Here is a 23673-nt window from a genome sequence, read left to right as displayed (position 1 = left end):
CCCGCCATGTCAATGACACTACTCCTGCTGGGTGGAGTCTCGACTTATTATCCCCAAGCATGAACAACATCGCTCTACGTGGCAATGGCGCCCCCTCCTGGACTGGCAACGCAGCTGCTGCTGATCGGGAATCAAAACTCGAGTGGGTGGTTGGGTGAGTGGATTGGGTGAGTGGGAGAGTGGGTGGTTGGGAGAGTGGATGCATGGGTGGTTAGGTGAGTGGGTGGTTGGGTGGATGGGTGAGTTGATGAATGAATGGTTGGGTGGATGGGTGATTGGGTGGTTCAGTGATTGGGTGAGAAGGTGAGTGGGTGAATGGGTGGTTGGTTTGATGGGTGGTTGGGTGAGTGGGTTGGCTACGTACGATGCGAAAGACGTTCAACCTATATACACAAACCCACTCACTCACCTAGTCACTCACTCACCCACCTACTCACTCAACCACTCACTCACCCACCTACTCACTCACCCACCAATTCACTCAACCACTCAATCACCCACTTACTCACTCACCCACTCACTCACTCACCTACTCACTCACTCACCCACTCATCCACTCACTCACCCACCCACCTATTCACTCACCAATCCACCCACACAGATTCCGACTTCCCATTGGCTCTCCGGGGTCCCGGCTCCCCCATTGGTTCAGCACCCCAAGACCCGCCCACCGCCATTGGCTATGCAGAGTACCGCCTCCCCCATTGGTTCAGGGCCCAAGACCCGGCCTGCCCATTGGCTATCCCAGTTATCCTTCCCCACCCATTGGGTCAGCACCCCTAAGATCCGGCCCACCCATTGGCTATCCCTGTGATCCCGCCCCACCCATTGGCGCAACACCCCTAAGACCCCGGCCCACCCATTGGCTATCCCGGTGATCCCGCCCCACCCATTGGGCTCAGCCACCCCTAAGACCCGGGCCCACCCATTGGCTATCCCGCCTATATAAGGGAACGGCGTTACAACCGCCATTGCTGTCTGCTGCGTCTCCTCTCCCTCTGCTGTGTCGCAGCTGTCCGCTCTGTTGCTGCGTCTCCGCCTTCGAACGTCGCCGGAGAAGGAGACTCGAGAGTCTACGAAGGAAGGAGGAGGAGAGAGACAGGGAGGGAAAGGTCTTGGTGGTGGTGTTGGTGGTGGACAGTACGATGGCGAGCAGAGCGGTTTGTGTGCTCAAGGGCGATTCGCCCGTGACCGGCACGGTGCATTTCGAACAGGAGGTGACCACACACACATAGACACACACAGACACACATAGACACACACACACCACTCAACACATAGACACACACACACACATAGACACACACCACACACAGACACACCACACACACAGACACACCACACACAACAAAGACAAAGATCCCCCGTATAGCCTTAACAGACTGTAGGGGCAAGTGCTGTTAGCGAGCACCTATGAAGGCCGGAACGGTACACGAGGGGGTGGGTGGCCAGCACCACGCCCGACCGCCTTTGTCTCCCTAGTGACGATGTTTACACACCGCACCAGGTACTCATTTGAGGCTGAGTTGACCTAGGGGAGGCCCGGGACCGGTTCAGATATCGAACCCGGGTCGCCAGGTTCATAGCGCAGCGCGCTAACCGCTACACTATCGCTCCCCACACACACACAGACACACACACACAGACACACCACACACAAACACACACCACTCAACACATAGACACACACAACACACACCACACAGACACACCACACAGACACACAGACACACACAGACACCACATAACACACCACACACAACACACCACGCCACACACAGACACACACCACTCAACACACCACACAACACACACCACACACACCACACACATCACACACACCACACACAGACACACACCACAACACATAGACACACACCACAACACATAGACACACACAACACACACCACACAGACACACCACACAGACACACAACACAGACACCACACAACACACCACACACAACACACCACGCCACACACGCCACACACACACCACACGCAACACAACACACCACACGCAACACCACACACCACACGCAACACAACACACCACACACCACACGCCACACCACACACCACACGCCACACCACACACCACACGCAACACAACACACCACACGCAACACAACACACCACACACACACCACACGCAACACAACACACCACACACAGACACACACACCACACACACACAGACACACACACACCACAACACATACAGACACATCACACACACCCCACACACACCACAGACACAACACACACACCACAGACACAACACACACACCACACACATACAGACACACGACATACACCCCACGCACAACACACCACAACACACACAGACACACCAGACACAGACACACCACACCACACACAACACACACAGACACACCACACAACACACACAACACACCACAAGACACACAGACACACACCACACACACAGACACACCACACCACACACAACACACACGCCACACACAACACACACCACACAACACACACCACAAGACACACAGATACACACCACAACACACACACACAGACACACCACACAACACACCACACCACACACACGCAATACACCCCACACACACCACGCCACACATACACCCCACACACACACACACGGACAAAGCTCCGCGTGTAGCCTCTAGCAGGCTGTCGTGGCAAGTGCCGGTGGGTGTCCAGCAGCACCACGCCCGGCCGCCTTTGTCTCCCCCAGTGCTAGCGATGTTTACTACACTACTACACCGCTATACCAGGTACTCATTTGATGCTGAGTCGACCTAGGGGAGGCCCAGGACCGGTTCAGAGAATCGTCACCGGTGGTGGTGGTGATGGCCGTGAGCGGGAATCGAACCCGGGTCGCCGGGTTCAGTAGCGCAGTGTGGCGCTAACCACTACACCCACCGCTCCACACACACAACACACAGATTCTAAATTTCGATTTAAAGCTTTCGTGACTGCAAGGATTCATCTGCTTTGGTTATTTCGTAGAATGAGAATAAAATAATAAATTGATCAAATAAAATAACACCAATAATTTTCTCACGACGTTTCGCTTGTGTTGTGGCCGAAACGTCGTGAGAAAATTATTGTGTTATTTTATTTTATCAATGTATTATTTTATTCTCATTCTACGTGACTTTACCGAAAGAACCAAAGAACACAGATTCTATTTGATTGCATCATTGCTCACGATGAATCGATGAGCAATACTCGTCCATTCTGGCTGTTGTGTTTATAGGGGCGTTGGCTTGCAAGGAGGTCGTGGGTTCGATCCCGACCCTGACAATGCCTGCTGCTGCTGTATATTTGGAGTCTGCGTCTCTCACCATCATCATCACGGTAGCTAGGAAATGTTGACTACCTCGCCTGGTGTACATGAGGTCGTGGGTTCCACCACCATCATCATCACGGTGGCTAGGAGATGTTGACTACCTCGCCTGGTGTACAGGAGGTCGTGGGTTCCACCACCATCATCATCACGGTGGCTAGGAGATGTTGACTACCTCGCCTGGTGTACAGGAGGTCGTGGGTTCCACCATCATCACGGTGGCTAGGAGATGTTGACTACCTCGCCTGGTATGCAGGAGGTCGTGGGTTCCACCCCGACCCTGACACTGCCTGGTGTATATTTGGAGTCTGCGTGTCACTCTCTCATCATCATCATCACGGTGGCTAGGAGATGTTGACTACCTCGCCTGGTGTACAGGAGGTCGTGGGTTCCACCACCATCATCATCACGGTGGCTAGGAGATGTTAATTACCTCGTCTGGTATACAGGAGGTCGTGGGTTCCATTCAGGGTGTTTCAAAAACGATGGACCCGATTTGAAATGGCTACATCTCTGAAATTGGGTCCATCTCTTTAAAACACCATGTATTTGGAGTCTGCGTCTCTCTCTCTCTCTCTGTCCCTGTGGTTGCGTGGATTTGTCTCCAAATCCTCCGCCTTTCACCCTACCACATTGAGAATCAACGTTACGCCTTTAGGGAGTTATTCGGATGCTGCTTATACATTTCCACACCATGATGATGATGATAAGGCCACTCCGTTTGAGCTTGCTGTCACTCGTGATAGCCAGGATGTCGTTTCTGAAACGGAGCAACTTGCATGGGCAGCTCAGTGGGGCCTTACACTGAAAATTAAAAAAATAAGAAATGGTGTAAATGTAAATGCCGATGTCAGTGGTTTCGCCGCTTTGCTTGGCTTTAATCGCCCTTCGTGAATCCACCACTTCTGACGACGACGATGACCCCCCCCCACTGCGTAATTATCTGGAGCACTAATCGCCTGACGTTCGGTTAGTTTTATGGCTGGGATAATTGTGCCGCGATTCGAGTCTGGGGTAAGATGATGCCGGGGGTTGTTGTCGCTGTACAGCGGTGTCACGATCGGTCTCCGCTGAGGAGGAGGAGGAGGAGGCGAAGGACGCTACAGGACAAGTGCCAGGCTAGGTGCACCTTGAGGCTGCCTCGGCGGCTTGGAGGCAGTCGCCCCCGCCAGCGGCAACAATGGAGGGCGGAGGAGCGACGCTCACAACAAATGAGCGGAGCGCCGGGCGGATAAAACGAACGGGGGTTCAAGCTGTGTGGTGCATCTCTGCCAGTCATCTCAGTCAGTTGACCCATGGTACCTGCTAGGTCTGTCCTGTGACCTGCACCTAGCCTGGCACAGCAGTCACAACCCATGGCACTTGGGTCTGTCCTGTGACCTGCACCTAGCCTGGCACAGCAGCAGTCAACCCATGGCACCTGGGTCTGTCATGTGACCTGCACCTAGCCTGGCACAGCAGTCACAACCCATGGCACCTGGGTCTGTCATGTGACCTGCACCTAGCCTGGCACAGCAGTCACAACCCATGGCACCTGGGTCTGTCATGTGACCTGCACCTAGCCTGGCACAGCAGCAGTCAACCCATGGCACCGGCTGGGGTGTCTGTTCAGTGACCTATCAGCAGCGAAGCACTTCCAACGCTTCACGTGGTCTCGGGAGTGCACCTAGCCTGGCACAGGCGCCGTGGTGACGTCACCGCCGCCGTGATTTCGTAGCCTCCCAGTGCAAAGGGGGGGGGTTAGTGGAGGGAATGGCAGCGATTCGATTCTGTCTCGATTCACCACAGCGGGGGGGGGGCGGGGGAGGGGGAGGGAAAAATCCGATTTCCCGTCCCTTTGATAAAAAAATATATATAAATTGAGAATCGTCATCATCCAACAAGTGGATGGACCACTGCTGGATGATGATAGTGTGGACTGAGGCCTTCTCAAGCCTCCATCAGCCGTGGTCTGTCCACTGTTGGATGGAGGCCTCCCCTAGCCTCCATCATCAGCTGTGGTCTCTCTACTGGTGGATATAGACCACCCCTAGACGCCACCACCACCATCATCATCATCAGCCGTGGTCTATCTCCTGGTGGATGTAGACCACCCCTAGACACCACCATCATCATCATCAGCCGTGGTCTATCTACTGGTGGATGTAGACCACCCCTAGACACCACCATCATCATCATCATCAGCTGTGGTCTATCTACTGGTGGATGTAGACCACCCCTAGACACCATCATCATCATCAGCTGTGGTCTATCTACTGGTGGATGTAGACCACCCCTAGACACCACCACCATCATCATCAGCCGTGGTCTATCTACTGGTGGATGTAGACCACCCCTAGACGCCACCACCACCATCATCATCATCAGCCGTGCTCTATCTACTGGTGGATGTAGACCACCCCTAGACACCACCATCATCATCATCAGCTGTGGTCTATCTACTGGTGGATGTAGACCACCCCTAGACACCATCATCATCATCAGCTGTGGTCTATCTACTGGTGGATGTAGACCACCCCTAGACACCACCACCATCATCATCAGCCGTGGTCTATCTACTGGTGGATGTAGACCACCCCTAGACACCACCACCATCATCATCATCAGCTGTGGTCTATCTACTGGTGGATGTAGACCACCCCTAGACACCACCATCATCATCATCAGCCGTGGTCTATCTACTGGTGGATGTAGACCACCCCTAGACACCACCACCATCATCATCATCAGCTGTGGTCTATCTACTGGTGGATGTAGACCACCCCTAGACACCACCATCATCATCATCAGCCGTGGTCTATCTACTGGTGGATGTAGACCACCCCTAGACACCACCATCATCATCATCAGCCGTGGTCTATCTACTGGTGGATGTAGACCACCCCTAGACACCACCATCATCATCATCAGCTGTGGTCTATCTACTGGTGGATGTAGACCACCCCTAGACACCACCATCATCATCAGCTGTGGTCTATCTACTGGTGGATGTAGACCACCCCTAGACACCACCACCATCATTATCATCAGCTGTGGTCTATCTACTGGTGGATGTAGACCACCCCTAGACACCACCACCATCATCATCATCAGCCGTGGTCTATCTACTGGTGGATGTAGACCACCGCTAGACACCACCATCATCATCATCAGCCGTGGTCTATCTACTGGTGGATGTAGACCACCCCTAGACACCACCATCATCATCAGCTGTGGTCTATCTACTGGTGGATGTAGACCACCCCTGGACACCCACCACCATCATCATCAGCCGTGGTCTATCTACTGGTGGATGTAGACCACCCCTAGACACCACCACCATCATCATCAGCTGTGGTCTATCTACTGGTGGATGTAGACCACCCCTAGACACCACCATCATCATCAGCTGTGGTCTATCTACTGGTGGATGTAGACCACCCCTAGACACCACCATCATCATCATCAGCCGTGCTCTATCTACTGGTTGATGTAGACCACCCCTAGACACCACCACCATCATCATCAGCTGTGGTCTATCTACTGGTGGATGTAGACCACCCCTAGACACCACCACCATCATCATCATCAGCCGTGGTCTATCTACTGGTGGATGTAGACCACCCCTAGACACCACCACCACCATTATCATCATCAGCCGTGGTCTATCTACTGGTGGATGTAGACCACCCCTAGACACCACCACCACCATCATCATCAGCCGTGGTCTATCTACTGGTGGATGTAGACCACCCCTAGACACCACCATCATCATCAGCTGTGGTCTATCTACTGGTGGATGTAGACCACCCCTAGACGCCACCACCATCATCATCATCAGCCGTGGTCTATCTACTGGTGGATGTAGACCACCCCTAGACACCCACCACCATCATCATCATCAGCCGTGCTCTATCTACTGGTGGATGTAGACCACCCCTAGACACCACCATCATCATCAGCTGTGGTCTATCTACTGGTGGATGTAGACCACCCCTAGACACCACCATCATCATCATCAGCCGTGGTCTATCTACTGGTGGATGTAGACCACCCCTAGACACCACCATCACCATCATCAGCTGTGGTCTATCTACTGGTGGATGTAGACCACCCCTAGACACCACCATCACCATCATCAGCCGTGGTCTATCTACTGGTGGATGTATACCACCCCTAGACACCACCGCCATCATCATCAGCTGTGGTCTATCTACTGGTGGATGTAGACCACCCCTAGACAACCACCACCATCATCATCATCAGCCGTGCTCTATCTACTGGTGGATGTAGACCACCCCTAGACAACCACCATCATCATCATCAGCCGTGGTCTATCTACTGGTGGATGTAGACCACCCCTAGACACCACCACCACCATCATCATCATCAGCCGTGCTCTATCTACTGGTGGATGTAGACCACCCCTAGACACCACCACCACCATCATCATCATCAGCTGTGGTCTATCTACTGGTGGATGTAGACCACCCCTAGACACCACCATCATCATCATCAGCTGTGGTCTATCTACTGGTGGATGTAGACCACCCCTAGACACCACCATCATCATCATCAGCCGTGCTCTATCTACTGGTGGATGTAGACCACCCCTAGACACCACCACCATCATCATCAGCCATGGTCTATCTACTGGTGGATGTAGACCACCCCTAGACACCACCACCATCATCATCAGCTGTGGTCTATCTACTGGTGGATGTAGACCACCCCTAGACGCCACCACCATCATCATCAGCCGTGGTCTATCTACTGGTGGATGTAGACCACCCCTAGACACCACCGCCATCATCATCAGCTGTGGTCTATCTACTGGTGGATGTAGACCACCCCTAGACGCCACCATCATCATCAGCCGTGGTCTATCTACTGGTGGATGTAGACCACCCCTAGACGCCACCACCATCATCAGCTGTGGTCTATCTACTGGTGGATGTAAACCACCCCTAGACGCCACCATCATCATCAGCCCTGGTCTATTCACTGCGGAATCCCTCCCCGCTAATGAGCGTCACAGCACCGTGTAATGAGGCGTGGGGCGCGTTTCGTGGTTTGACCGCTGCGTGGATGTTGACCAGATTTTCTGGACTGTTCCCCGGCTGTTACCGGTGGATTATTGCGGTCATGACCTGTGCGTGCCTGTGCGTGCCTGTGTGTGTGCGTGTGTGCGTGTGTGCGTGTGCGCGTGTGTGTGTGTGCGCGTGTGCGTGTGTGCGTGCGTGTGTGCGTGTGTGCGCGTGTGCGTGTGTGTGTGTGCGCGTGTGTGTGTGTGCGTGTGCGCGTGTGTGTGTGTGCGCGTGTGTGTGTGTGTGCGCATGTGTGTGTGTGTGTGTGTGCGCGTGTGCGTGTGTGTGTGTGTGTGCGCGTGTGTGTGTGTGCGTGTGCGCGTGTGTGTGCGCGTGTGTGTGCGTGTGCGTGCGTGTGTGTGCGTGTGTGCGCGTGTGTGTGTGTGTGCGCGGACAAAGATCCCCTCCACCCGTATAAGCCTTCACGGACTGTTTGGGCAAGTGCTGTTAGCGCACACAACATCAACATCAACAACAACAAGCGCCATTCGTCACTAAGCTGCGGCGGCGGCGGCGGCGACGTCACCGCGGAGCTTTGTGCCAGGCTGGGTGCACGTCAAGGCCACGCAAAGTGTCTCAACACCGCCCCCCCCCCCCCCCCTTTACCGCATTCGTGCGGTGGCTGTGGCGGTGGCTGTGGTGGTGGCTGTGGCGGTAAAATATTTCGGAAACGAAACTTTGACCGTCGCCCTGCGCCGCTTGCTCTGTTGCCCGAAACGCTTTGGTGGGGGGGATGGTGGGGGGGATGGTGGGGGTGGTGGGGGGTGGTGGGGGTGGTGGGCAAAGTTCCCGTGTTGCTGCTGTTGTGGTGGTGGTGGTGACGATGCGGTGGGTAACCGCCGGGCACTTTCGCCGGCATCCCAGTTGAGCTTTGGAATTGTTGTTTTTGTCGGGAGGCGCTGGGGTCGTGACGCGGTCCTGGGGGGCTCGGGGAGGCTCCGGGCGTCGCTAGTTTAAAAGTTTGCCGCTCGCTACACCGCTCGCTCTCGCTGTCTCTCTCGCTGTGTCCTCTCCAAACCAGCTCAATCCTCCAGTGAGCAGTGTGGTCAACCTCCCAATCTGTCTACCCCTCTCTCCAACCAGCTCTCAAGCCTCTAGTGAGCTGTGGCCACCTCCATTCTGAACCCCTCCAATCTCATCTAGAGATCTGTCTCTCTCTATCCCTCTCTCCTCTCCAAACCAGCTCAAACATCCAGTGAGCAGTGTGGTCAACCTCCCAATCTGATCTAGAGATCTCTACCCCTCTCTGTCTCTCTCTCTCTCCACATCAGGTCAAGCCTCCACAGTGAGCTGTGTGGCTACCCCCACTCTGAACCTCTCCAATCTCATCTAGAGCTCTGTCTCTCTCGCTGTCTCCTCTCCAAACCAGCTCAATCCTCCAGTGAGCAGTGTGGTCAACCTCCCATCTCATCTAGAGATCTCTCCCTCTCTCTCCAACCAGCTCTCAAGCCTCTAGTGAGCTGTGGCCACCTCCATTCTGAACCCCTCCAATCTCATCTAGAGATCTGTCTCTCTCTATCCCTCTCTCCTCTCCAAACCAGCTCAAACATCCAGTGAGCAGTGTGGTCAACCTCCCAATCTGATCTAGACATCTCTACCCCTCTCTGTCTCTCTCTCTCCACATCAGGTCAAGCCTCCACAGTGAGCTGTGTGGCTACCCCCACTCTGAACCTCTCCAATCTCATCTAGAGATATGTCTCTCTCGCTGTCTCCTCTCCAAACTAGCTCAAACCTCCAGTGAGCAGTGTGGTCAACCTCCCAATCTGATCTAGAGATCTCTACCCCCTCCACACCAGCTCTCAAGCCTCCAGTGAGCTGTGGCCAACTCCACTCTGAACCCCTCCCATCTCATCTAGAGATCTCTACCCCTCTCTCTCTCCCTCTCTCTCCACATCAGGGCAAGCCTCCACAGTGAGCTGTGTGGCTACCCCCACTCTGAACCCCTCCCATCTCATCTAGAGATCTGTCTCTGTCCCTCTCGCCTTTCCAAACCAGCTCAATCCTCCAGTGAGCAGTGTGGTCAACCTCCCAATCTGATCGAGAGATCTCTACACCCCTCTCTCTGTCTCTCTTACTCTCTGTCGCTCTCCAAACCAGCTCTCAAGCCTCCAGTAGACCACGTGACTCTGTGTATCTGTTGTGATAACGTCTGTGGACCGTTATTGCGAGAATATCCCACATGGGCTTTCTTTGCCTGTGACAATGTTGTGATTTGTGTGGTGGTGTGTGTGGGTGGTGTGTTGTGTGGTGGTGTGTGTTGGTGGTGTGTGTGGTGGTGGTGCGTGTGGTGGTGGGTGTGGGTGGTGGTGCGTGTGGGTGGTGGGTGTGGGTGGTGGTGGTGGTGCGTGTGGGTGGTGGTGGTGCGTGTGGGTGGTGGTGGTGCGCGTGTGTGTGTGGTTGGTGGTGGTGGTGGTGGTGCTGCTGTGGTGGTGCGTGTGTGGTGGTGGTCCGTGTGTGGTGGTGGTGTGTGTGGTGGTGTGTGTGTGGTGGTGGTGGTGTGTGTGGTGGTGTGTGTGTGGTGGTGGTGGTGTGGGTGGTGGTGGTGTGTGTGTGTGTGTGTGGTGGTGCGTGTGTGTGTGGTGGTGGTGGTGCGTGTGGTGGTGGTGCTGGCCACCCACCCCCTCGCGTGTCCGTGCCGGCCTTCGTAGCCTCTGCTACTGAGAGCACTTGCCCCGTGAGAGCCCGTTGAGGCTGTACGGGGGAGCGGTGGCGCAGCAGTTAGCGCATCCGCACTACGAACCCGGCGACCCGAGTTCGATTCCTGCTCACGGCTAACACCTCCGGTTTGGCACGGTTGGCTGCGTACGGTGCGAAAGACATTCAACATGCGTATATACAACACCGGTGACGATTATCAGAACTGGTCCTGGGCCTCCCTTAGGTCGACTCGGCCTCAAATGAGTACCTGTTGTAGCGGTGTAGTGAACATCGCCACGGGGGGGAGACAAAGGCGGCCGGGCGTGGTGCTGCTGGCCACCCAGCCCCTCGTTTGCCGTGCCGGCCTTGGTAGGTGCTGCTACTCGCTAACAATAGTCTGTTAAGGTTATACGGGGGATCTTTGTCTTGGTATGCATGAGTGTGCGTGTGTGAGTGCGCGTGAGCCTGTGTGTGTGTGTGTGCGAGTCTGTGAGTTTGTCAGTGTGTGTGTGCGAGCCTGTGCGTTCGTGTGTGTGCGAGCCTGTGCGTGAGCCTGTGTGTGTGCGTGTGTGAACGTGCGTGTGTGAGTGTGTGCGTGTGAGTGTGAGCGCTGCTGCTTCGCAGCACTTTGCCCCGCCTCCCCGACATCTCTGTTGAAGTCTTCACTGCCGTGGTGACGCGGGGGGGCACGTGTTTGTCTTTGCCAGGGCTGTGGACCCGTGGTGGTCAAGGGACACATCTCAGGCCTGAGCCCCGGCAAGCACGGACTGCACGTCCACGCCTACGGAGACAACACCAACGGTGAAGACCCCCTGGGGGCTGGGGTGGTGGTGGTGGTGGGGGTGGTGGTGGTGGTGGTGATGGTGGTGGTGGTGGGGGTGGTGGTGGTGGTGGTGGTGGTGGGGGTGGTGGTGAGGGTGGTGGTGGAGGTGGGGGTGGCGGTGGCGGTGGTGGAGGTGGTGGTGGGGGTGGTGGGGGTGGTGGGGGTGGTGGGGGTGGTGGTGGGGGTGGTGGTGGTGGTGGTGGGGGTGGTGGGGGTGGTGGTGGTGGTGGAGGTGGTGGTGGTGGTGGTGGTGGGGGTGGTGGTGGGGGTGGTGGTGGTGGTGGGGGTGGTGGTGGGGGCGGCACACTGGCCGTAGCTCTGAACCGTCGAATGCTGGGCCAGAGGGAGACCTCCCACCCCCCCCCCCACCCCCATTACGAACGTGCGTGTGTGTGTGCGTGTTGGTATGTGCGGTTACGCGAGCGTGCGAGTGTTGGTTTGTGCGCGTGTTAGTGTCTGTGCGTGTGTGATTGTGCGTACGTGCGTGTGTAATTTATCGTGCTTGTGTGTACGCGCGTGCGTAATGTATTGATGATTGTGTTTGCGTGTCTGTGCGTGCGTCTGCGCGTGCGTGCGTGCGTGCGTGTGTGTGTGTCCACGTGTGTGTGTGTGTGTGTCCGCGTGTGTGTGTGTGTGTGTCCGCGTGTGTGTGTGTGTGTGTCCGCGTGTGATCGCGCAGGCTGTACCAGCGCCGGGCCCCACTTCAACCCCAGCAACAAGACCCACGGTGGTCCCGACGATGCCGAGAGGTGAGCGCAGAGGTCCCCGGCGCCCAGTCACTTCCCTCCCCGGGGGGGGCTCCGTGCCTGGCGCCCCGAGGTTCGACTCCCGCCCGCGGCCAACACCCCCGCGCCTGGCTGGCGGTGATTCTGCACCGCTGCCTTGGGGCCTCCACTAGGTGGCCGGGCGTGGTGGTGGTTGGTGGTTGGTGTTGGTGGTGGTGGTGGTGTTGGTGGTGGTGGTGGTTGGTGGTGGTGGTGGTGGTGTTGGTGGTGGTGTTGGTGGTGGTGGTGGTGTTGGTGGTTGGTGGTGGTGGTGGTGGTGGTTGGTGGTGGTGGTGGTGTTGGTGGTGGTGGTGTTGTTGGTGGTGTTGGTGGTGGTGTTGGTGGTGGTGGTGGTGGTTGGTGGTGGTGGTTGGTGGTGGTGGTTGGTGGTGGTGTTGGTGGTGGTGTTGGTGGTGGTGGTGTTGGTGGTGGTGGTGTTGGGTGGTGGTGGTGGTGGGTGGTGGTGGTGGTGGTTGGTGGTGGTGGTGGTGTTGGTGGTGGTGTTGGTGTTGGTGGTGTTGGTGGTGGTGGTGGTTGGTGGTGGTGTTGGCTTGCCCCTACACCTGGCTCTCGTGTGCCACACACTGCCGGCCTTCATAGGCTGCTGCTGCTGCTGCTGCTCGCTAACAGAACTTGCCCCTACAGCCCTGCTAGAGGCTACACGGCAGGGGACCTTTGTCTTTGTCTCGGCGCTGCTGTTGCAACTTGCTTACAGCACTTGCCCCTACAGCCCTGCTAGAGGCTACACGGCAGGGGACCTTTGTCTTTGTCTCGGCGCTGCTGTTGCAACTTGCTTACAGCACTTGCCCCTACAGCCCTGCTAGAGGCTACACGGGGGACCTTTGTCTTTGTGTGTTCATAGGCTGCTGCTGCTCGCTAACAGAACTTGCCCCTACAGCCCTGCTAGAGGCTACACGGGGGACCTTTGTCTTTGTGTGTTCATAGGCAGCTGCTGCTACTCGCTACTAACAGCACTTGCCCCTACAGCCCTGCTAGAGGCTACACGGGGTACCTTTGTCTTTGTGTGTTCATAGGCTGCTGCTGCTGCAAGCTAACAGCACTTGCCCCTACAGCCCTGCTAGAGGCTACACGGGGGACCTTTGTCTTTGTGTGTTCATAGGCTGCTGCTGCTGCTCGCTAACAGCACTTGCCCCTACAGCCCTGCTAGAGGCTACACGGGGGACCTTTGTCTTTGTGTGTTCATAGGCTGCTGCTGCTGCTCGCTAACAGAACTTGCCCCTACAGCCCTGCTAGAGGCTACACGGGGGACCTTTGTCTTTGTGTGTTCATAGGCTGCTGCTGCTGCTCGCTAACAGCACTTGCCCCTACAGCCCTGCTAGAGGCTACACGGGGGACCTTTGTCTTTGTGTGTTCATAGGTAGCTGCTGCTACTGGCTACTAACAGCACTTGCCCCTACAGCCCTGCTAGAGGCTACACGGGGGACCTTTGTCTTTGTGTGTTCATAGGCTGCTGCTGCTGCTGCTCGCTAACAGCACTTGCCCCTACAGCCCTGCTAGAGGCTACACGGGGGACCTTTGTCTTTGTGTGTTCATAGGTAGCTGCTGCTACTTGCTACTAACAGCACTTGCCCCTACAGCCTGCTAGAGGCTACACGGGGGACCTTTGTCTTTGTGTGTTCATAGGCAGCTGCTGCTACTCGCTACTAACAGCACTTGCCCCTACAGCCCTGCTAGAGGCTACACGGTGGGGGACCTTTGTCTTTGTCTCGCCGCTGCTGCTTGCTAAGCAACAGCACTTGCCCCGAACCGGTGTGTGGTGACGTTCTACGCGGGGTGGGGTGGTTGGGGGACCTTTTTGTTGTTTGTGGCCAGGCACGTGGGCGACCTGGGCAACGTCGTGGCGAACGAGGCCGGAGTGGCCGAGTTCACCATCCGGGACTCGCTCATCGCCCTGTGCGGAGAACGCAGCATCGTCGGGCGCACGGTCGTGGTAAGGGCTCGCACGCTGGCTCACACTCACTCATTCACACTCACCCATTCACACACTCACAACAACAACAACAACAACCGCCATTCGCCACTAAGAGGCGGTGACGTCACCACGACGCTTGTGCCAGGCCATGTGCACCCTGAGGCCACGTGAAGTGTCGAACGCCCGCTGGCAGGAGGTCACGGGGCAGACCCAGGTGCCACGGGTCGACTGACTGAGATGACTGGCTGATGCACCACCTGTGCCCCCTACTGTGCCAACCTGCTGTGCTTTAGCCACCCGGCGCTCCGCTCGTTGTTGTGAGCGTCGCTCCTCCGCCCTCCGTTGTTGTTGGAGGGCGACTGCCTCCAACTGCCCAGTAGCGTCCTTCACGAGCCTCCTCCACAGAGGCCGATCCTCCTGTACCACGTCACTCCATCTCTTCTCTAGCCCGTGCCGCGCCCGTTTAGCCCCCGCGATCCGGCCAAACAAAAGCTGTTTCGGCATGCGGTGGCTGGGCATGCGGGCTACATGACCCAGCCATCGCAGCCTTGCCTGCCGGAGGAGCTCACCGATGGGACCTTGCCCAGATCTTTCAAGGATTTGTGAGCTCCTCACACAATCCAGTCTGGTTAAACCCAGGATGGATCGTAGGCAGGCCAGCCTAAATGTTTCTAACCAGCGAAGATGTTCCATTAGGGGGGGTCCACGTTTCGCAAGCGTAGAGAAGGGAGGGAATGACTGTGGCCGAGAAGACCTGAAGCTTACTGCGGAGCGACAGACCAGGTAGCTTCCAATAAAATATTAAGGTTGAACACGAAATTTAACACTCTTCTGAAATTTGTGGTCCACCAGGAAGTGTCTAACTGTGTTGTTGGCCTGACTGGATGTGCTTCACATAATGTTTTTGTTCAGGTTTGTTGAATTCTCGTCTCTCATCTTTTTGTTGTTATTTACCTCCGTGATTTGTTCTTGACACCCGATGAAGATCGCTTGCGTTGTGATCGAAACGTCGCGATTGTTTTTTTTGTTTTAACGTAATTTAATTGTATTTCTACACACGTGACTTTACCGAAAAAACCAATGAGCAGGTAGCTTCCACCCATCCACTCGCCCACCCATCCACCCAGTCACGCTCGCTGGCTCGCTGGCTCTCCCGGCCGCTCGCACAATGGCTCGCTCACCTGCTCACTCGCTCGCTCATTCACCCGCTCGCCCCTCCACTCGCCCCTCCTCCACTCGCTGTCACGCTGACTCCACTCGCGCCTCCGCTGACCCCTCCGCTGACCCCTCCGCTGACCCCTCCGCTTACCCCTCCGCTGACCCCTCCGCTGACCCCTCCGCTGACCCACTCCCCCGCCCCCCGCCTTGCCCCCCCCAGGTGCACGAGAAAGAGGACGACCTGGGCCGCGGGAACGACGAGGAGAGCAAGAAGACGGGAAACGCCGGGGGGCGCCAGGCCTGCGGTGTCATCGGCCTGGCCCAGAGCTGAACCCCGATGGCCCCGCCCCCCCTGGCCCCGCCCCCCCTGGCCCCGCCCCCCCTGGCCCCGCCCACCTGGCCCTGGCCCCGCCCCCTTCCATAATGGCCGCCGCTAAACCCAGGCACCCCTCCGCCAATCGGCAAATTCCCGCCCAGCGGACGCACTCGGCGCTCGCCTCCCCGCTGATTGCGATCACGTGGCTCTGCGATCACGTGGCTCTGCGATCACGTGGCTCTGCGATCACTTGGCTCTGCGATCACGTGGCTCTACGATCACGTGGCTCTACGATCACGTGGCTCTACGATCACGTGGCTCTACGATCACGTGGCTACGGTTGCAAAGCTACGATGTCGCAGCTACCGATTTCCCGTAGCCACGATCTCTCGCGGCCGGCGCACGCCTCACCGATTTTGTCCTCGCTGGCGAACCGAATCCCGTGGGGTGGGGGGGGGGTAGGTAGGGAGGGTGGGCACCCCCCACACACACCCACACACACACCACCCCCACACACCACCACCACCACCACACACACCACCCCCACACACACCACCACCACCACACACACCACCACACACACACACACCACCCCCACACACACCACCCCCACACACACCACCCCTACACACACACCACCCCCACACACACACCACCCCCACACACCACCCCCCCCACACACACCACCCCCCCACACACACCACCCCTACACACACACCACCCCTACACACACCACCACCACCCCCACACACACCACCCCCACACACCACCACCACACACCACCACCACCCCCACACACCACCCCCACACACACCACCACCACCCCCCCACACACACACCACCACCACCCCCCCACACACACACCACCACCACCCCCCCACACACACACCACCACCACCCCCCCACACACACACCACCACCACCCCCACACACACCACCACCACCACACACACACCACCCCCACACACACCACCCCCCCCAATAGCTTTTCTGTGCCCTGTCGGACAAACTTAGACGAAGATCACACGACCACTCATCATCCTCCGCTCCCTGTGTAGCCTTAACAGCGGCTTGTGTCGGCTCAAGTGCTCTTAGATCCCCCAGGGAGACACGCCGCCCTTGGCGGGGCAAGTGTTGTTAACCAATACCGCTTAATGAGAGCCACGTGCAAAGATCCCCCAGGTAAACCACGCAGATAGTAAGGGGCAAGTGTTGTTAACCAATACTGCTTAATGAGAGCCACGTGCAAAGATCCCCCAGGTAAGCCACGCAGATCGTAGGGGGCAAGTGTTGTTAACCAATACCGCTTAATGAGAGCCACGTGCAACGATCCCCCAGGTAAACCACGCAGATAGTAAGGGGCAAGTGTTGTTAACCAATACTGCTTAATGAGCGCCACGTGCAACGATCCCCCAGGTAAGCCACGCAGATCGTAGGGGGCAAGTGTTGTTAACCAATACCGCTTAATGAGAGCCACGTGCAAAGATCCCCCAGGTAAACCACGCAGATAGTAAGGGGCAAGTGTTGTTAACCAATACTGCTTAATGAGAGCCACGTGCAAAGATCCCCCAGGTAAGCCACGCAGATCGTAGGGGGCAAGTGTTGTTAACCAGTACCGCTTAATGAGAGCCACGTGCAACGATCCCCCAGGTAAACCACGCAGATAGTAAGGGGCAAGTGTTGTTAACCAATACTGCTTAATGAGCGCCACGTGCAACGATCCCCCAGGTAAGCCACGCAGATCGTAGGGGGCAAGTGTTGTTAACCAATACCGCTTAATGAGAGCCACGTGCAAAGATCCCCCAGGTAAACCACGCAGATAGTAAGGGGCAAGTGTTGTTAACCAATACTGCTTGATGAGAGCCACGTGCAAAGATCCCCCAGGTAAGCCACGCAGATCGTAGGGGGCAAGTGTTGTTAACCAGTACCGCTTAATGAGAGCCACGTGCAACGATCCCCCAGGTAAACCACGCAGATAGTAAGGGGCAAGTGTTGTTAACCAATACTGCTTAATGAGCGCCACGTGCAACGATCCCCCAGGTAAGCCACGCAGATCGTAGGGGGCAAGTGTTGTTAACCAATACCGCTTAATGAGAGCCACGTGCAACGATCCCCCAGGTAAACCACGCAGATAGTAAGGGGCAAGTGTTGTTAACCAATACCGCTTAATGAGAGCCACGTGCAAAGATCCCCCAGGTAAGCCACGCAGATCGTAGGGGGCAAGTGTTGTTAACCAATACCGCTTAATGAGAGCCACGTGCAACGATCCCCCAGGTAAGCCACGCAGATCGTAGGGGGCAAGTGCCGTTAACCAATACCGCTTAATGAGAGCCACGTGCAACGATCCCCCAGGTAAGCCACGCAGATAGTAAGGGGCAAGTGTTGTTAACCAATACCGCTTAATGAGAGCCACGTGCAACGATCCCCCAGGTAAACCACGCAGATAGTAAGGGGCAAGTGTTGTTAACCAATACCGCTTAATGAGAGCCACGTGCAACGATCCCCCAGGTAAACCACGCAGATAGTAAGGGGCAAGTGTTGTTAGCCAATACCGCTTAATGGGAGCCACGTGCAGAGATCCCCCAGGTAAGCCACGCAGATCGTAGGGGGCAAGTGCCGTTAAACCAATGGGCAGCCTAAATGTTGATTTAAAGCTCTCGTGACTGCGGGGATTCATATTCTTGGTTCTTTCGGTAAAGTCACCACCACGTAGAAGGGAAACAATGAAATAATAAAAACATGAAAACAATAATGAGGGGCAAGTGCCGTTAAACCAATTGTTTTATGTTTTTTATTATGTTATTGTTTCCCTTCTACGTGGTGACTTGACCGAAATAACCACGAATAACCATTGGCGGCCGCTACGCACACCACACACGCACAACAAAGATCCCCCAGGTAGCCCACGCAGATCGTGAGGGGCAAGTTTAGCGGCACTTGGTGAGCGCCACGTGCACAGATCCCCCCCAGGTAGCCCACGCTGAGGCGTGGGGGCGCAAGTGTCGCCGACCAATAGCGTCGCTTAATGAGGAGGATGGTGTCTCGCGCATCGCCACTACAATCGCCACCACTCCCTGCTGCCTCTGTCTCCCCCAATGCCGGGGGTGGTAACCGTGGCCACGATGGGGAATCGAACTCGGGTGGGTAGGGTGGGTAGGGTGGGTGGGTAGGGAGGAGAGAGGGAGGTGGGTGGCGAACCCGCCTAGCCCCCCCGGGAGCGCTCGCTCCGCGCTGTCATGGTCGAGACTGAGCCTACGGGAAACTTGCTTTGTCGGCGCAGCTAACGACGCGACCCTCGCCCCCGAATGTTATGCGGGAGAGCTTGGGGGAGACGGGCCGTGTTGTGTGATTTTGCGTGAAGGCGCCGCCGCCGCTGTTGCTGCCGCTGTGGCTCGGTAATTCACGAAAAGAATAAAATGTCAGAAATTCAAAAGTGGTTTTTGGGAGTTGTTTTGGATCCGTGGTTCGGCACGCAGCGACCACCAAAGGGAGGGAGTCGCCCACACTTTACACCACCACCATCACCACCAAGAGGAGGGAGTCACCCACACTTTACCCCATCACCACCAAGAGGAGGGAGTCACCCACACTTTACACCACCACCACCAAGAGGTGGGAGTCACCCACACTTTACCCCCCCACCATCACCAAGAGGAGGGAGTCACCCACACTTTACCCCACCAACACCACCAAGTGGAGGGAGTCACCCACACTTTACCCCCCCACCACCACCACCAAGAGGAGGGAGTCACCCACACTTTAGCCCACCACCACCACCAAGAGGAGGGAGTCACCCACACTTTACCCCCCCACCACCACCACCAAGAGGAGGGAGTCACCCACACTTTAGCCCACCACCACCACCAAGAGGAGGGAGTCACCCACACTTTAGCCCACCACCACCACCAAGAGGAGGGAGTCACCCACACTTTTCCCCATCACCACCAAGTGGAGGGAGTCACCCACACTTTACACCACCATCACCACCAAGAGGAGGGAGTCACCCACACTTTACACCACCACCATCACAAAGTGGAGGGAGTCACCCACACTTTACCCCACCACCACCAAGAGGAGGGAGTCACCCACACTTTACCCCACCACCACCAAGAGGAGGGAGTCACCCACACTTTACCCCACCACCACCAAGAGGAGGGAGTCACCCACACTTTACCCCACCACCACCACCAAGAGGAGGGAGTCACCCACACTTTACCCCACCACCACCAAGAGGAGGGAGTCACCCACACTTTACCCTACCACCACCACCAAGAGGAGGGAGTCACCCACACTTTACCCCACCACCACCACCAAGTGGAGGGAGTCACCCACACTTTACCCCACCACCACCACCAAGAGGAGGGAGTCACCCACACTTTACCCCACCACCAAGAGGAGGGAGTCACCCACACTTTACCCCACCACCACCACCACCAAGAGGAGGGAGTCACCCACACTTTACCCCACCATCACCAGTGGAGGGAGTCACCCACGCTTTACACCATCACCACCAGTGGAGGGAGTCACCCACACTCGCACATCATACACTGACTCACTCATCATGCACTGACTAACACATCGTGCGCTGACTCACATCATACACTCACACATCATGCACTAACTCACACATCATACACTGACTCGCACATCATACACTCACTCACACTGCCACTGACTCACTCACACATCATACACTCGCTCACACATCATGCACTAACTCACACATCATACACTGACTCACATCATACACTCCCTCACACATCATTCACTAACTCACACATCATTCACTAACTCACACACACTGACTCGCACATCATACACTGACTCACACATCATACACTGACTCGCACATCATACACTCACTCACACTGCCACTGACTCACTCACACATCATACACTCGCTCACACATCATTCACTAACTCACACATCATACAGTGACTCACACATCATACACTCACTCACTCTGCTGCTGACTCACTCACACATCATACACTGACTCGCTCATCATGCGCTGACTAACACATCGTGCGCTGACTCACATCATACACTCACACATCATGCACTAACTCACACATCATACACTGACTCGCACATCATACACTCACTCACACTGCCACTGACTCACTCACACATCATACACTCGCTCACACATCATTCACTAACTCACACATCATACAGTGACTCACACCTCACTCACTCTGCTGCTGACTCACTCACACATCATACACTGACTCGCTCATCATGCGCTGACTAACACATCGTGTGCTGACTCACACATACACTCACGCTGCTGCTTACTCACTCACACATCATACACTGACTCACTCATCATACGCTGACTCGCATATCATACACTCACTCACACTGCCACTGACTCGCTCACACATCATACACTCGCTCACACATCATTCACTAACTCACACATCATACAGTGACTCACACATCATACACTCACTCACACTGCCGCTGACTCGCCCACACATCATACACTGACTCACTCATCATGCGCTGACTAACACATCGTGTGCTGACTCACACATCATACACTCACTCAAGCTACTACTGACTCACTCACACATCATACACTCACACTGCCGCTGACTCGCTCACACATCATACACTCGCTCACACATCATTCACTAACTCACACATCATACGCTGACTCGCACATCATACACTCACTCACTCTGCTGCTGACTCACTCATACATCATACACTGACTCACACATCATTCACTGACTCACACATCATGCGCTGACTAACACATCGTGTGCTGACTCACACATCATTCACTGACTCACACATCATGCGCTGTCTAACACATCGTGTGCTGACTCACACATCATACACTCACTCAAGCTACTACTGACTCACTCATACATCATTCACTAACTCACACATCATACACTGACTCACACATCATACACTCACTCACGCTGCTGCTGACTCACTCACACATCATTCACTAACTCACACATCATTCACTAACTCACACATTCACTAACTCACATCATACACTAACTCACACATCATACACTGACTCACACATCATACACTCACTCATCATACACTCACTCACTCATCATACACTCACTCACACATCATACACTGACTCACACATCATACGCTGACTCGCACATCATACACTCACTCACTCTGCTGCTGACTCGCTCACACATCATACACTCACTCACTCAATCTGCTGCTGACTCGCTCACACATCATACACTCACTCACTCTGCTGCTGACTCACTCACACATCATACACTGACTCGCTCATCATGCGCTGACTAACACATCGTGCGCTGACTCACATCATACACTCACACATCATGCACTAACTCACACATCATACACTGACTCGCACATCATACACTCACTCACACTGCCACTGACTCACTCACACATCATACACTCGCTCACACATCATTCACTAACTCACACATCATACAGTGACTCACACCTCACTCACTCTGCTGCTGACTCACTCACACATCATACACTGACTCGCTCATCATGCGCTGACTAACACATCGTGTGCTGACTCACACATACACTCACGCTGCTGCTTACTCACTCACACATCATACACTGACTCACTCATCATACGCTGACTCGCATATCATACACTCACTCACACTGCCACTGACTCGCTCACACATCATACACTCGCTCACACATCATTCACTAACTCACACATCATACAGTGACTCACACATCATACACTCACTCACACTGCCGCTGACTCGCCCACACATCATACACTGACTCACTCATCATGCGCTGACTAACACATCGTGTGCTGACTCACACATCATACACTCACTCAAGCTACTACTGACTCACTCACACATCATACACTCACACTGCCGCTGACTCGCTCACACATCATACACTCGCTCACACATCATTCACTAACTCACACATCATACGCTGACTCGCACATCATACACTCACTCACTCTGCTGCTGACTCACTCATACATCATACACTGACTCACACATCATTCACTGACTCACACATCATGCGCTGACTAACACATCGTGTGCTGACTCACACATCATTCACTGACTCACACATCATGCGCTGTCTAACACATCGTGTGCTGACTCACACATCATACACTCACTCAAGCTACTACTGACTCACTCATACATCATTCACTAACTCACACATCATACACTGACTCACACATCATACACTCACTCACGCTGCTGCTGACTCACTCACACATCATTCACTAACTCACACATCATTCACTAACTCACACATTCACTAACTCACATCATACACTAACTCACACATCATACACTGACTCACACATCATACACTCACTCATCATACACTCACTCACTCATCATACACTCACTCACACATCATACACTGACTCACACATCATACGCTGACTCGCACATCATACACTCACTCACTCTGCTGCTGACTCGCTCACACATCATACACTCACTCACTCAATCTGCTGCTGACTCGCTCACACATCATACACTCACTCACTCACACATCATACACTCACTCACTCACACATCATACACTCACTCACACATCATACACTCACTCACACATCATACTCACTCACACATCATACACTCACTCACACATCATACACTAACT

At 55.1% G+C, this 23673-nt stretch overlaps 1 protein-coding gene across 1 annotated transcript; it reads left to right on the top strand.

Annotated features, from left to right (window-relative positions):
* Nucleotides 1-958: 958 nt before the first annotated feature.
* On the top strand, nucleotides 959-19476 carry SOD1 (superoxide dismutase 1). The gene is made up of 5 exons (XM_076054473.1): nucleotides 959-1217; nucleotides 11757-11850; nucleotides 12552-12621; nucleotides 14470-14587; nucleotides 15948-19476. The coding sequence occupies exons 1-5, from the start codon at nucleotides 1146-1148 to the stop codon at nucleotides 16056-16058; spliced, it is 465 nt and encodes a 154-aa protein (XP_075910588.1). The 5' UTR covers nucleotides 959-1145; the 3' UTR covers nucleotides 16059-19476.
* Nucleotides 19477-23673: the final 4197 nt, after the last annotated feature.

The sequence above is a fragment of the Petromyzon marinus genome, chromosome 66, assembly GCF_048934315.1.
Source record: "Petromyzon marinus isolate PM22_M1 ecotype Great Lakes invasive population chromosome 66, UKy_Petmar_22M1.pri1.0, whole genome shotgun sequence".
Classification (NCBI taxonomy): domain Eukaryota; kingdom Metazoa; phylum Chordata; class Hyperoartia; order Petromyzontiformes; family Petromyzontidae; genus Petromyzon; species Petromyzon marinus.
The sequence above is the reverse complement of the archived record's forward strand: the minus strand, read 5'-3'. Positions and strand labels throughout refer to the sequence as shown.

Excerpts from the sequence above, each read along its gene's own strand:
- SOD1 (XM_076054473.1), top strand. The coding sequence starts at position 1,146 with ATGGCGAGCAGAGCGGTTTGTGTGCTCAAGGGCGATTCGCCCGTGACC. Across the intron at positions 1,218-11,756 it reads CGGTGCATTTCGAACAGGAG|GGCTGTGGACCCGTGGTGGT; the intron begins GTGACCACACAC and ends TGTCTTTGCCAG. Across the intron at positions 14,588-15,947 it reads TCGTCGGGCGCACGGTCGTG|GTGCACGAGAAAGAGGACGA; the intron begins GTAAGGGCTCGC and ends TGCCCCCCCCAG.